General features: G+C 40.4%; 1 protein-coding gene across 7 annotated transcripts in view; it reads left to right on the forward strand.

Annotated features, from left to right (window-relative positions):
* The window catches only part of ENOX2 (ecto-NOX disulfide-thiol exchanger 2), a 298,745-nt gene that overhangs the window by 186,694 nt on the left and 95,986 nt on the right, over positions 1–16,065 (forward strand). For 4 of the 7 annotated variants that reach the window (XM_060137044.1, XM_060137040.1, XM_060137043.1 and 1 more), the window contains exon 4: positions 11,299–11,387. The exons of the other annotated variants lie outside the window; for them this stretch is intronic. In XM_060137044.1, coding sequence (XP_059993027.1) covers positions 11,339–11,387 — 49 coding nt within the window. In that variant the 5' untranslated portion in view covers positions 11,299–11,338. The remainder of the gene's footprint in view (positions 1–11,298; positions 11,388–16,065) is intronic. 7 annotated transcript variants of the gene reach the window in all.

Below are 16,065 nucleotides of genomic sequence, written 5' to 3' on the forward strand. Positions count from 1 at the left end.
GCAGAGCAAAGCAGAAAGTGAAGTGACTCAGGAAGGCATCATCTGGAATACTGAACACCAGCTAAGTCACTAAAACAGATCCAAAATGTTTTTCTTTCAGGAAAATTCAATCCCTCCTTGCAGATACCCTATGAGGGGGCTAACATTCCATCTGGACAGACACATAAGTCAAACACCTTAATTTCTGAAACAGAATGACAGCTTGGCCAGTTTTTATGTCTAATAGCTAAAACATGTAGGCCTCTCTTCAGCCCACAACGGACTGTCTGCCTTCCATGTGCTCACTAGAGCACTCCCTCTTGAATTACCTGCCCTATAGCTCTTAGCTATATATAGGGACACGCCAACCAGATGTGCTTGCCTAAGAAGTGCTGTCTCCAGGGAAGCAGGCCCTATCATCAGTGGAGTTTGGTTCCAAAATGACATGATCATATTCAAATAATGGCAGACACTTCTGTCCTGGTTCCCCATAACCTCATCTGTCCTTCTCATGTACCTCATGCTCTCTCCTGTTCACCTCCTTTGTGTACCCCTTTTGTGAGTGCATTCACTGCTGATGGAAATGTCTAATATACTTGTCAGGTTAAGTTCTCCTGGTATCTTTCATGGAGGAACTTACCAACATCCCACCTTTAAGATTTTCTTACTCTTTTCCTCTAACCAGTAGGACAAACAGGATTGTCACTTTATACTCAGGCCTCCTATGGAGTCTTGTTCGGTCTTCATTTTGTGTGTGAATTTGCCAACCTCTAGCCCCAAGTAGATTATAAATTATCTGAGGGAAGTAACTGTCTTTTGTTTCTCTCGTGTCCCTCTCAGTCTAACAAAAACATAATAGGGGCTCAATAAGTACCGTTTGTTCATTCATGAAACTAGGAAATACTATTCAAATGGACTATACTGTTTCTGGATTCCAGTGTACTCTTTTTTTCTTCTCAGAAATGAAATTTTACTCTGAGGTTGTATTGTACTCTGCCAGAAGTAAAAATGTACTCTGTGGTTCTGTGCTTTGAACTACAATCAGATATTCCAATTGTAGTGGCTTAAGGAATCTACACTTCTCACTGTAGCTGAGAGAGTGGCTGAAAACTCTGATCTACTGCATTCAGTAGGTGCTGCTATCATCAAAGGAGCAGCCCAAAGCCCTTTGCCTCTGTACCTTGGCTCTCTTTCTAACCCAAATTCTGATGTGGGGTGGTCGTACTGCCTCTGCTAATTTTCACTTAACCTCTCCATGCCTCCCTGTTTTCTTCAAAAAAGCCCATCAATATCGACCTGCCTTCCAGGGATGTTTTGAGGACATAATGCTGATAAGAAAACATTCTCTATGAGAGAATATTGATGGCAGTTGTTTTGTAGCCACAGAAAGAGAGGGCACTCAGCAGTAATTGGGGGCCATGTTTAGCCACCCAACCAGCCATTATCGTTAGTACTCAGATTGATTCTAATGCATCATAATAATGCAGCTTGTGATCCACATGTAGGGGGGTAATTTATTGTCAGGTGGTGATTGTTAGTAATAACAAGCTGTTTGAACATATTCAGAACATAGTTGTACACATTTCTTGTTTTTCTTTCTTCCTTTGTCTATCCTATTTTCTCCTTTTATACTGCATATTATGGTATTGTTTTTATTCTTTAAATAAGCTTAGTGTCTCAATGAACAGCTAGAATACAGGAGACTGATTTGGAAAAGCAGTTTAAGTAGGCAAGTCCAATTTAAGAATGGTGGTGGATTTTATCACTCAGCTTTATTAATGGGCCTCATTCCCACTGTATCGCATTTCTTCCCCCAACACATTCGTATAAAAGCCCTTGCCTCTCCCATTAACCCCTTTGGCTGGTGTTAACTCATTCCTGGGCATTTGTTGCCATAGCTGCAGCCACCCCTCAGCTGGAGCCCTTGTGCTAGCCCCTGAAGAGGCCATGAGGGGCTGGCCTGCTTATTCCAGGCGTCAGCTGTTAGGCGGAGGCCAAGAGCCTTGCAACCTCAGAGGTCAAACAGCCTGTCCCATGCGTTTAAGCCCTGTCTTTTTTTTTTTTTTTCTTAGCAGCAGATGGGTATGTGGCTGTCCAGCCTCAAGGCTGGGAAACATGTGTGGGAATATTACCAGCACTCTTCCTCCCTCACCCCCTCCTGGGCACCCAAGCAGGTAGCCTAGCACCATATTCAAAAAGATGATCGATATTTCCACTCTGTTGTTTGAATCTCTTCCTTCAACACCTGCGGCAGCTGTGGGGAATTGTGCACAACTTGCGTCTGTTCACTGAAATAATTGCCAACAGTTTTATGGAGCGTCTCGTGTGTATTTTTGCCCGTTTACAGATTTGATTATATCGTTTGTAGAATGGAAACGTGGCTTTCCACTGCTTACTCTCATTCTTATAGATCTTCAAGGAGAAACCCTTTTAAAAACAAAATGGAAATGACATGCAAATGGTTATGTTAATATCACACAGGCAAAAGTCAGGGCCTTCAGAAGGCTCCTCAGGCGCAAACTCATCAGGTGATGAGCACATCTTGTACACATGGCTGAGTCACCAGCCTGCACCGTCCTAAGAGAAATAACCAGGAAGAGAAAATGTTAGATGCCTGTAATGTGTGACTACTTTCTGCCCTAGGCTTCAGCACTGACATAGGCCAGAGCAAACACAACTCTCACACATGCAGATTGGACAGGTTCAGTGGGATTTGAGGAAGATGTTCAAAGGTGGAAAGTTTCCACATAGACCAGTAATACAGAGTTGGAAAAGAAATTTTAATTTTGTCTGTGTTGTGCCAGCTTTGCCAGACAGCTGGCAAGGATAAATCTGTGGATTCGCTCCAGACTTTAGAAATTCATAACCATCTAGTCCTTTACCTTGACTTTAACAGCACTGATATCATAGCATCAACAACAGCAGCAGAGCCACAGCAACATTAACAGCTAACATTTATGGAGTATCCTATACCCTTCAAAATACTTTTACAATAAATATCTCTTGTTTATACATCTCACCAACCCTGTAAGATCAGTATTATTGCTGTCTGTGTTTTTGAGATGAGGGAACCAAGGCTAAGAAACATTAAGTGACTTGCCCAAAGTCACATAGCTGGCAAATAACCTAGACTTCTGACCCCAAAACCCTGAGGTACCCCTGCTAGGCAATACACACAGCCCTGTCACCCTGCTCGCTAGCCCACTGCCACCGCCATGTCCCCAGATCTCTGGGTAAACAAATTAAGACCCATGCAGGGATTTGCTTGAAAAACAAAAGGAAAGTACCCTTGTTACAAAAGAATTACTGACTTTCCGTATGGGTTCACTACTAAATGATACCTTTGACACTCGTGTTTGTTCATGCATTACCAACTACTGGGCAAAATGGAGGTGGGTGGGGGAAGCCAGGGAGAGGGGAGGGATATGAAGGAGAACACCACAAATTAAAGCTCCTGGCAACTGAAGAATCCTTCCAAAATTCAGATAAAACATTTCTGAAGAGACAGAGTCATTATACATAGTACTACTATAAAGATAAGCAAGGAATAATTAACACAAAATTCAGAATAGTGGTTATCTCCGAGGGGAGATGGAAGGAATTACAGGAGGGGCACACAGTGGCCTTTAAAGGTAATAGTTATATTCTTTTTCTTCAACTGCATGTCGGATATACAATTTTCATTGCACCATAGTTTTTTATACTTCACACTTGTCTCTTATAAATTCCTCTTTGTACCTACTCAATATTTAATATTTAAAAAATAGAAGAAAGTGTGAGTCAGTGGAAAAATAGGATTTGATATACAGAAATCAACTTTACATTTTTAAGGAACACTGCTCTTGAAAGCTAAGTGCACTTTGATAAAATCCTTAGCCAGCTTGCTCTGACAGTGTCTTCCAGTGACATACCAGTTAGCTTCTCAAGAAGTTGTGATTTGTGAGGAGGGCATGCTTTCCCAGAATTTTGCTAGGGTCGTTGAGCATTTCAGCTGCCTTGCCCCTCCCTTCTCATCCCCTCCTTTTTGACAGTGAACTTCTAGCTTCTGGAAGAGGAAAGAACAGTGGCATGGTCATTTGGGAATTTGAAGTTAAGTGCTTGAACTGTAACTGTGGATTTATGGGTTGTTACCCAAAGACATATTATCTTTAGGCTTTCCTTGGTGTTGGACCTGACAAAGAATGCAGTCAACGAGTGGGCTTGTGTATTTATTTTCATCACTGTTTGGTTCCTCTCTGGCCAGTCTAGGCATGCTGTAAGCACAGGCTGACAGGAATTATGGCTTTTCTTCATGTGGAAATAAGTGGATAAGCAAATACTCTCAGCCTGATTTTGTTTCCAATTCATTATTTACAGGGAATTCACCCTTTGTAATCATTTTCAAATCAAATTTGCTCTACCAATCCCTGTAAGGTTTGCTCTGGAGATCATCACCAATGTAGACGTCTTTTATTTTTTAACCTCTTTTGTCTCCTCCATGTTAATGCCAATTAAAAAAAAAAGAAATACAAATGGATTAAAGGTGATGTCACTAGTGGCCTGGAGATTCACTCAGGAAGAAAATTTAAGTTACAGCAGAAATGGATAAAAGGAAAGCAAGTCAATAACTCACATGTGTTTGCTATTCAGACTACTATTGCTGTATTAAAATATTCAGGAGAGCTATTGAATTAAGTGGGGAAAAAATACATCATATATAAGATAGATTCCAGGAAAGGCACTATTGTTAATACTGTTCCAGAATCACAAACCGTTGACCAAATCACTTGCATGTGGATTATTCCTGGAGTAGGCTGACACATACAGTGGGTGTCCCCTGCTCAGCTGTCACAGAGGTCACAGCCATGACCTCCCTTTCTAACCTCCCTTTGTCTTACTGGAAAGCTTGCCATGAAGAGCAACCTCTTCTCCTGCCTACCACATTGCCTCCCATCCTGGTCATGGATAATCGAGACGTAATACTAAGTTATTCTGGTTTTCTTTCACCACAGATGGGGTGATCACAAAAGAGAGCCTGGATGCAATGCCATCCATGCTTTTGGAGAAAAAAGCAAGTGGGTTTTGGCAGCAGGTCTGATGGGTTTGTGGTATGTATATACAGTGGGGGCGGAGGGTAACACCAGAAAATCTTTTGAGGATTTTATTACCAGTACCACTTTTAGAAAATGCATCGATCAGATGAGAGGCATATAAATTAGTCCTGCTTTTCTTTCTAGCAGTACTCTTGGTAAATAATTGGTTAAAGAGAAGCCATCTTATGCTTTTTTGTTTAAATATATTCCCCACTGTTATTAATGGCTGGTTCCTATACTGGTACTTTCCTGCCCTTTTCACCTGAAGTAATCATAACACTCCCCTCTCTCCTCACCCACAATGGCCCCTGCTTTCCATAAGATATCAGAGGTAATACCCACTATGGTTAATATATTAATAATAATTACTGGCATTCTACTTATTAAGCTAGGCATTGCAGTGGGTCTTTTTTTTCACATATTTTCTCCTTTAACCCTTACCACAACCCAATGAGATAGGTACTTGTTATTATCATTTTTCAGACGTGGAAAATGAAGAACAGAGACATTAAGTCACTTTCTTAGCATCACACAGATAATAAGTTTCGGGCCAAGATTAGAACTTGGATCTAATCCAAACAGCATGATCCTAACTACTGTTACAACCCCATTTTTTCTTCATTCAGGGTCACACAGCATTAAGGGTTGAGAGTTTGTTATTCTTAGTCTGGCCAAAGGCATGATGGGGATTGCTGGGAGTGTGTTGCAGTTTTCAAAAAAACCTCAATCATTTTGAAAAATGAAGGGTAGTGGGGATGGTGTGAAGTTCTGCATAGTAAAGTCTATTGTTTTCTGATTATTTGTCAAATTGAGGTGGAGTTTGAAAATTCAAGTTAGGCTGCCTATAGAGGTGAAGAAGCTAGAAAGGGGCCAGGGCTGCTGGCCCAAAGCAGAGCCATTAGTCACTGCCTCCTGCGGCTGTATGTGTATATATAGCATTGCCCTTAGTATTTGAGGATGACTCTGCTGAGGCAGCTAGTTCTCAAGCCAAAGTTCCCATTATCAGTAGGATTTAACACTTGACTTGTTTATAGTGGTCATGGCCAGTGTCCTACCCCCACGACTTAGACCATGGCCTTGCAGCCAGTGACTTGCAAAGCAAGTCAACAACATAGGCTAATACCCATCCTCTCAGAGTCCAACGAACTGGAGAACACAAAATGACTCCAGTTTTTTAACATTCTACTTTTAGGAGCAAGGAATAATAAGTAAACTGATATGGAAAATATTCTCCACTCATGCCCATCCCCCCAAATAAGAACAATTTCTATTCTAGGTTTTAGACTTAGCACAAATACAACCTTATCTCCTACACTTTTAAGATATCCACAGTACCATAATTGACTTATATTTCAAAACTCACTTTAAAATAACCTTCTCCAGCTTCACATCACTTCCTCTATGCTCCCCTCCCTCCTCCACCACCACCTCTCGTCCTAGCAAAGTGGCTACCTCCCCTTTCTTCATATCTGTTTAGCCATTATCAAACAATAATTTTGTTTTCGCGTTTGTCTCTCCCATTAGTCTATGAACCCTTCAAAGGGCAGGGAAACATTGATTTTTCACCTTGGTACCATCAAACGCTGTGTGGATTTAACATGTTTGTTAAATTAATATTCAGAATGTATCCTGAAGCCCTGCCATAACCTCACTCAAAGATTCAGGTACGCCTAGCACATATTGACCACCTGTGTTGTTTTTACCACAACCCTGGGAAAGGGGTGGTACCATTCTTATTTATAGATGAGAAAACAAACTCTGTGTTTCTCAAATTTGTAGTGGGCATAAGAGTTATCTAGGGTGCTTGTTCAACAGGCAGATTCCCCAGCGCCACCCAGATGAAAACCTCAGCCAGGGACCCTGGAACTTGGCTATTTAGCAAGCGCTGCAGGTGATTCTGATGCACATGGTTGGAATGCACTTGGACAAACACGGGTGTAAGTGATTGCTGCACTGCGAGTAAATAGTGGAGCCAGAGTTCAAACTCAGCCCTCCTAGTTCCAGATCTAGCCCATGCTATATTTATCTTTGTTGTACTCTATCTCCTATGGCAAGGAAGTGGACTGAAACATGTTGGAAAGATTTTCAGCAAAAAGGGCTAAAGCAAAACAGCTTGTAGATTAACCCCAGGGCTGTTTATTTTTTGCTCCTCCAAGAGATCTTGCCAGACTTCCAACAGCATAGCAGCAGGGTTGCCAAATCATCTCTTATGCAACTTACCTCAGAAAAGCATTGACCACAGAGCTTTGGGAACTTTCAGAGTTTGTGCTTCTAATTTGTTCTTTCTCCATTTCCCCCTCCACCACCGACCATGCCATTAACCTAAAGAGCATGCTCAGTACCTGAAATGCAATTAGTTGATTTGTTAAATATTAAGATTTATAGTTGAAAACCAGTACCTACAATATTTGGGACCTGACAGTAATATTAATGTGTCTGTTTCAAAACTAGGAAAAGAAATGTGAGGCTTAACAGGCAATTAGTGGAGATGTTAAAGTAGCTGATATATGGTAGTATTTTTTGTGGCCCAATTATTCTTCTGGTGCTTTTTTAAAATATTAATTAATTAATTAATTAATCTATTTATTTTGGCTGCACTGGGTCTTAGTTGCGGCACACAGGATCTTCATTGCGGCATGCGGAATCTTTAGTTGCGGCATGTGGACTCTTAGTTGCGGCATGCAGGTTTCTTAGTTGCAGCACGTGGGCTTCTTAGTTGTGGCACATGGGCTTCTTAGTTGCAGCATGCGGGCTTCTTAGTTGTGGCATGCAGACTCAGTTGCAGCATGTGGACTCCTAGTTGCGGCATGCAGACTCAGTTGCGGCATGCAGGTTTCTTAGTTGCGGCATGCGGACTTCTACGTTGCGGAATGTGGGCTTCTTAGTTGCGGCATGTGGACTCTTAGTTGCAGCATGCGGGCTTCTTAGTTGTGGCATGCGGACTCTTAGTTGTGGCATGCGGGCTTCTTAGTTGCAGCACACGGGCTTCTTAGTTGCAGCACACGGGCTTCTTAGTTGCAGCATGTGGACTCTTAGTTGCAGCATGTGGACTTCTCAGTTGTGGTACGTGGACTTTTCAGTTGCGGCATGCATGCAGGATCTAGTTCCCCGACCAGGGATCAAAGCTGGGCCCCCTGCATTGGGAGCATGGAGTCTTACCCACTGGAACACCAGGGAAATCCCTGGTGTTCTTTATCTAAATGTTAGGTGAGGAAATGTGGAATGAATGTGATGATGTAATCCTAAAGACTAAGACTAATGGCCACAGTCAACCATTCACCCTAGACCTGAGTAATATGAGTTCACTGGTATCTCAGAAGCCCAAGAAACCAGGAGTGAGAAATTATGGACCTTAGTGTGGAAAGGCCCAAGAGAGCCTCTCTAGTACGGCTAGCCACTGCTCTTACTGACTGAGGAAGCCCTCCAAGCTTCCCATGGTGGAGCCTGCTGGTTTTCTAGGACTCCTACATCTGACTTCAGCCTATTCTCCTGGCTCACATTCAGCTAATAACCTTGAAGTGACAAGCACTATCTCTGAGGTTCCTCAACTCACTCGTGCCAGCCCATCTTGAAATAACAAAGGAGGCCCCTGGCTCCAGCTTAGGGAAGTGGGAGGAGAGACCCTCACATGGCAGCTGAATGGTTTCTTTCTTAAACAGAAAAAAAAAAGGAAGGGAAAGATAAAGGAAGTGGTGTTAAATCATGACTGAGTACATGCTCTGTGTCTCAGGTTCTGTGTTCTTTATACTGTAGTGACAGGATATAGCTCAGTGCCTAAAAGTGTGGGCTCTGGAGCCATACTGCCTGAATCTGAATTTCACCTCCAGCATCAACTACACCTGTGACCCTGGGCAACTTCCTAACTTCTTTGTGTTCCATTTTCTTTATCTGTAAATTGGGTCTAATGATAAATCTTACCTATCTCATAGTGTTGTTATGTGGATTAGATTAAATAATAATATAAAGCCTTGAAACAGTGTTTGGCACATAATAAGCATTTAATCAATATTAGGGATCAACATTATTATCATTAGCTTAGTACATGAAAGATAGGTATCATTATCTCTAACTGAAGGTGAATAAACGTGCTAAAGAGTTTTCAAAACTTGCCTAAAATCACACAGCTTGTAAAAGAGCCAAGACTTGATTTGAGATCTGTCTGGCCCCAAGATCTGTACTCCTCCCACTATACCCTGTTCCCTTCATAAATGTAGGGTATATGCTGTGAGTTCCTTGAAGAGATGTATGCCAAAACTTTTAGCCTTCTTCTTCCTCACTACACCCCCACTGCAACTGCCATCTGGAGGGCTGGCTTGGTGCCCTGGCTTCTTATACACCTAGTTTAAAACCTTGAACATTCTTATAACTGCTCCAGTATGGAGGTGGCTCTCTCCAAGACCCCTTGGCTTATAGACTAGAACAGTGAGTCTTCCAGCATGGGGGTTAGTTTGTGAAAGCACCCTCTAACCTGAGGTTCTCATCTGCATACCTTGAGGATCAAGCTACTCTTTCCCACCCCCAACCCCACCACACTCACAGCTCCTGTGAGAATAATTACCTACTATATGGGCTAGCATAAAAACCTTTCCCTTTCCCTTTTATTTTTTCTTTTCCCTCTCCTTCCCTCCCCCTCCCCAAGGAAGAATATATTATGGCATCCTGATCCCCTTGAGTGGCTCTTTGATTCATCCTTGGTAACACTCATAAGGAGATAAAGCCCTCGCTTGCCTGATAGCGTCATCTCTCTCAAGCCTCCTGGGAGCCTTGTCTTAAAGCGCCCGTCAATTCTCTCACCCTGCAGAGCCATGATGCAAGCTGTGGCGTCACTGCTGGTGATGTCTGTGATCAGAGAGAGAGGTGCCCAGGGCTTCAGTGCCTTGCTCACAAACAATAATGGATTGTTAATTCTCAAAGAAAATGAAGAAGGATTCAAAATAACACCTACAACGCACAATATTACTTCCTGAGCGATAAATACCAAACAGAAGATAAACCCTTGAGCCCTAGGCTTAACATAGACCCAAAACATGAGTTATCCTGCTGTTTCCTTTCCCTTAGCCAGAGAACAGAAAATACAATGTTATTGAGTTCTAGGACACCCCATCCTGGCCTTGTGCCATAATCTTCCACAACATATACTTCTTGTATGTCTACTGTATGCAAGGTTCTGTGTGATATGCTGGAGATGGGGTTTTCTTCTGTGTTCCACACAAGCATTTTCTCCACTTCTCTCTTTTCCTTTGTCATGGTATTCCTAGTGCTATTTCCAGGACCAATCTCAAAACAGTACCCCATCAGCCTTCCACAGCACCTGGATTCCTCACCATAAGGATAATTTCTTTGGCGTGAAGCATAAAATTAACCTTGCTAAAAATGTTAATAGATTCCTGGTTGAGGATGGGAGGGGTGTGATCAGAGTAGTCTTAGCACAGTGGCGTAAGGGTGTAGGGCATAAGCTGCAGAAGTTGGGATTGGCTGCACATGTGGTGGACAGGAAGGAAGTGTAAAGAAACCAGGAGTATAAGGCACCCTCCAGTAAGAACATATGAAAATTGCTACAATAGAGCTGGGTTTGTTAAACTTGGCACTATTGGCATTTGGGGTCAGATAATTGTTTGGGGGTGGGGGGTTGTCCTGTACGTTGTAGGGTGTTTAGCAGTATCCCTGAACTCTACCCACTAGATATCAGTAGCACCTCCTCACTCCCAGTTGTGACAACCAAAGGTATTTTCAAATATTACCAAATGTCCCTGGGAGGGAAGGTAAACTCAGCCCCCATTAAGAACCACTACAATACAGGACATGGGGAGCACCCATCTGTAATGATGAGCTCTATAGCCCTCCCAGCTCAAATATTCTATAACCTTCTGACTCCTTTAGTTTTGTATAAGATAGTGGTTAAGAGCATGAACTGTGGAGCCAGATTGCCTGGGTTTGAATCCCAGCTCCACTGCAAGCTAATGTATGACCATGGACAGGTTGCTTAACCTCTCTGTTCCTGCTACCTCATCAGTAAAATGAGGATAATGAGAGGTCCTACTTCACAGGGTTATGAGTTTTTAATTAATGTACATAAAGTGTCTAGGAGAATGCCTGGCACATAATAAGAATTAAAGAAGTGTTAACTATTATTAGTCTTGTTATAATTACTATCATTAATACTATCATTCACCATTTATCTAAGTCCTAGTACGTTCCAGAGTCCTGATGTCTCACCCAGGTTTAAACCACTATTTTCCTTCTGCAGAAATGACTAGAGAGCTAAATCCACGGTTCAGGACTACACAATGTCAAGAAATTTTAAATGGCTATGGGTCTATGAAATAGGCATTGCAGGTAAGCCCCACTTTGTATAATTACTGAGTTCTTAAAGAGTTCACTTATTTAAAAGCCAACTTATTGGCACATACTTTGAGTTAGTCACTGTAGAATACACAAAAGTAAATGAGGTTTATATCCCCTGCCCTCAAGGTGCTAACAAATATAGCTGCTACATGCACATTTATTTTAGTAAATTTAATAACCTTACATTCTCAAAGTAATTCCAATCATTGCCTTCTTACCTATAAAGAATTTTTCTGTGATGAAAATTATCTCCCCATCTCCAGACTTACCTTTCTTAAAGTTAGTATTTCCGTAATTGTGATTCTCTTACATTATCAGCATGTTCAGATTATAATATCCCAAATTATCACCATGTTATCTTCATCTGTCTCTCCCTCCATTTAAAATATTCATAAGAAACTCACTAAAATATATTTTATCTTAATACAACAACAGAATAGTATCCCATTCTAAATAGCTTGGCATCTGCTTCTGGGAAGAACAATGTCTGTGCAAGACTCCCTTATATATATACTCATAGATTTCCTTATTAATTTGTTTTAAATTGTTTGCTGCACATCTTCTCTATGTCAGACACAGTTTGTATGCACTAGGAATAACAAGGAGGAGTAAGAGACTTCAAAGTCTAGGAAGAGAGACAGCCACAGAAAGAGGTGACAAAAATATAATGTAGTAGCTGCAATAGTAATGTTTTTTTCTGTTTTGTATTGTTTTGTTTTTTAAACATCTTTATTGGAGTATAATTGCTTTACAATGGTGTGTTAGCTTCTGCTGTATAACAAAGTGAATCACCTATACTTATACATACATCCCCATATCTCCTCCCTCTTGCATCTCCCTCCCACCCTCCCTATCCCACCCCTCTAGGTGGACACAAAGCACCGAGCTGATCTCCCGGTGCTATGCGGCTGCTTCCCACTAGCTATCTATTTTACATTTGGTAGTGTATATATGTCCATGTCACTCTATCACTTCGTCCCAGCTTACTCTTCCCCCTCCCTAAGTCCTCAAGTCCATTCTCTATGTCTTTGTCTTTATTCCTGTCCTGCTCCTAGGTTCTTCAGAACCTTTTTTTATTTTAGATTCCATATATATGTGTTAGCATATGGTATTTGTTTTCCTCTTTCTGACTTACTTCACTCTGTATGACAGTCTCTAGGTCCAACCAGCTCACTACAAATAACCCAATTTCGTTTCTTTTTAGGGCTGAGTAATATTCCATTGTATATATGTGCCACATCTTCTTTATCCATTCATCCGATGATGGACACTTAGGTTGCTTCCGTGTCCTGGCTATTGTAAATAGAGCTGCACTGAACATTGTGGTACATGACTCTTTTTGAGTTATGGTTTTCTCAGGGTATATGCCCAGTAGTGGGATTGCCGGGTCGTATGGTAGTTCTATTTTTAGATTTTTGAGGAACCTCCATATTGTTCTCCATAGTGGCTGTATCAATTTACATTCCCATTAGCAGTGCAAGAGTGTTCCCTTTTCTCCACACCCTCTCCAGTATTTATTGTTTGTAGATTTTTTGATGATGGCCATTCTGACCAGTGTGAGGTGATATCTCATTGAAGTTTTCATTTGCATTTCTCTAATGATTAATGATGTTGAGCATTCTTTCATGTGTTTGTTGACAGTCTGTATATCTTCTTTGGGCAAATGTCTATTTAGGTCTTCTGCCCATTTTTGGATTGGGTTGTTTGTTTTTGTGACATTAAGCTGCATGAGCTGCTTGTAAATTTTGGACATTAATCCTTTGTCAGTTGCTTCATTTGCAAATACTTTCTCCCATTTTGAGAGTTGTCTTTTCATCTGGTTTATGGTTTCCTTTGCTGTGCAAAGGCTTTTAAGTTTCATTAGGTCCCATTTCTTTATTTTTGTTTTTATTCCCATTCCTCTAGGAGGTGGGTCAAAAAGCATCTTGCTGTGATTTATGTCATAGACTGTTCAGCCTATGTTTTCCTCTAAGAGTTTATAGTGTCTGGCCATACACTTAGGGGCATTTTGAGTTTATTTTTGTGTATAGTGTTAGGGAGTGTTCTAATTTCATTCTTTTACATATAGCTGTCCAGTTTTCCCAGCACCACTTACTGAAGAGGCTGTCTTTTCTCCATTATATATTCTTGCCTCCTTTATCAAAGTTAAGGTGACCATATATGCATGGGTTTATCCCTGGGCTTTCTATCTTGTTCCATTGATCTATATTTCTGTTTTTGTGCCAGTACCATACTGTCTTGATTACTGTAGCTTTGTAGTATAGTCTAAAGGCAGGGAGCCTGATTCCTCCAGCTGTGTTTTTCGTTCTCAAGATTGCTTTGGCTATTCAGGGTCTTTTGTATTTCCATACAAATTGTGAAATTTTTCGTTCTAGTTCTGTGAAAAATGCCATTGGTAGTTTCATAGGGATTGCAATGAATCTGTAGATTGCTTTGGGCAGTAGAGTCATTTTCACAATGTTGATTCTTCCATTCCAAGAACATGGTATATCTCTCCATCTGTTTGTGTCATCTCTAATTTCTTTCAACAATGTCTTAAAGTTTTCTGCATACAGGTCTTTTGTCTCCTTAGGTAGGTTTATTCCTAGGTATTTTATTCTTTTTGTTGCAACGGTAAATGGGAGTGTTTCCTTAATTTCTCTTTCACATTTTTCATCCTTAGTGTATAGGAGTGCAGGAGATTTCTGTGCATTAATTTTGTATCCTGCTACTTTACCAAATTCATTGATTAGCTCTAGTAGTTTTCTGGTAGCATCTTTGGGATTCTCTATGTACAGTATCATGTCATCTGCAAACAGTGACAGCTTTACTTCTTCTTTTCCGATTTGGATTCCTTTATTTATTTTTCTTCTCTGATTGCTGTGGCTAAAACTTCCAAAACTATGTTGAATACTAGTGGTGAGAGTGGACAATCTTGTCTTTTTCCTGATCTTAGAGGAAATGGTTTCAGTTTTTCACCATTGAAAACGATGTTGGCTGTGGGTTTGTCATATATGGCCTTTATTATGTTGAGGTAAGTTCCCGCTATGCCTGCTCCTGGAGGGTTTTTATCATAAATGGGTGTTGAATTTTATCAAAAGCTTTTTCTTCATCTATTTAGATGATCATATGGTTTTTATCCTTCAATTTGTTAATATGGTGTATCACACTGACTGATTTGTGTATATTGAGGAATCCTTGCATTCCTGGGATAACCCCACTTGATCATGGTGTATGATCCTTTTAATGTGCTGTTGGATTCTGTTTGCTAGTATTTTGTTGAGGATTTTTGCATCTATGTTCATCAGTGATATTGGCCTGTAGTTTTCTTTCTTTGTGACATCTTTGTCTGGTTTTGGTATCAGGGTGATGGTGGCCTTGTAGAATGAGTTTGGGAGTGTTCCTCCCTCTGGTATATTTTGGAAGAGTTTGAGAAGGATAGGTGTTAGCTATTCTCTAAATGTTTGATAGAATTCGCCTGTGAAGCCATCTGGTCCTGGACTTTTGTTTGTTGGAAGATTTTAAATCACAGTTTCACTTTCAGTGCTTATCATTTATCTGTTTATATTTTCTTTTTCTTCCTGGTTCAGTCTTGGAAGGTTGTGCTTTTCTAAGAATGTGTCCATTTCTTCCTGGTTGTCCATTTTATTGGCATAGAGTTGCTTATAGTAATCTCTCATGATCCTTTATATTTCTGCAGTGTCAGTTGTTACTTCTCCTTTTTCCTTTCTAATTCTATTGATTTGAGTCTTCTCCCTTTTTTTCTTGATGAATCTGGCTAATGGTTTATCAATTTTGTTTATCGTCTCAAAGAACCAGCTTTTATTTTTATTGATCTTTGCTATCATTTCCTTCTTTTTCATTTATTTCTGATCTGATCTTTATGATTTCTTTCCTTCTGCTAACTTTGGGGGTTTTTTGTTCTTCTTTCTCTAATTGCTTTAGATGTAAGGTTAGTTTGTTTATTTGAGATATTTCTTGTTTCTTGAGGTAGGATTGTATTGGTATAAACTTGCCTGTTAGAATTCCTTTTGCTGCATCCCGTAGGTTTTGGGTCATCATGGTTTCATTGTCATTTGTTTCTAGGTATTTTTTTACTTCCCCTTTGATTCTTCAGTGATCTCTTTGTTATTTAGTACTGCATTGTTTAGCCTCCATGTGTTTGTATTTTTTACAGATCTTTTCCTGTAATTGATATCTAGTCTCATAGCATTGTGGTTGGAAAGATACTTGACACAATTTCAATTTTCTTAAATTTTCCAAGGCTTGATTTGTGACCCAAGATATTGTCTATCCTGGAGAATGTGCCATGAGCACTTGAGAAGAAAGTGTATTCTTTTGTTTTTGGATGGAATGTCCTATAAATATCAATTAAGTCCATCTTGTTTAATGTATCATTTAAAACTTGTGTTTCCTCATTTATTTTCATTTTGGATGATCTGTCCATTGGTGAAAGTGAGGTGTTAAAGTCCCCTGCTATGATTGTGTTACTGTTGATTTCCCCTTTTATGGCTGTTAGCATTAGCCTTATGTATTGAGGTGCTCCTATGTTGGGTGCATAAATATTTACAATTGTTATATCTTCTTCTTGGATCGATCCCTTGATCATTATGTAGTGTCCTTCTTTGTCTCTTGTAATAGTCTTTATTTTAAGGTCTGTTTTGTCTGATATGAGAAGTGCTACTCCAGC

The sequence above is a fragment of the Lagenorhynchus albirostris genome, chromosome X, assembly GCF_949774975.1.
Source record: "Lagenorhynchus albirostris chromosome X, mLagAlb1.1, whole genome shotgun sequence".
NCBI classification, from domain to species: domain Eukaryota; kingdom Metazoa; phylum Chordata; class Mammalia; order Artiodactyla; family Delphinidae; genus Lagenorhynchus; species Lagenorhynchus albirostris.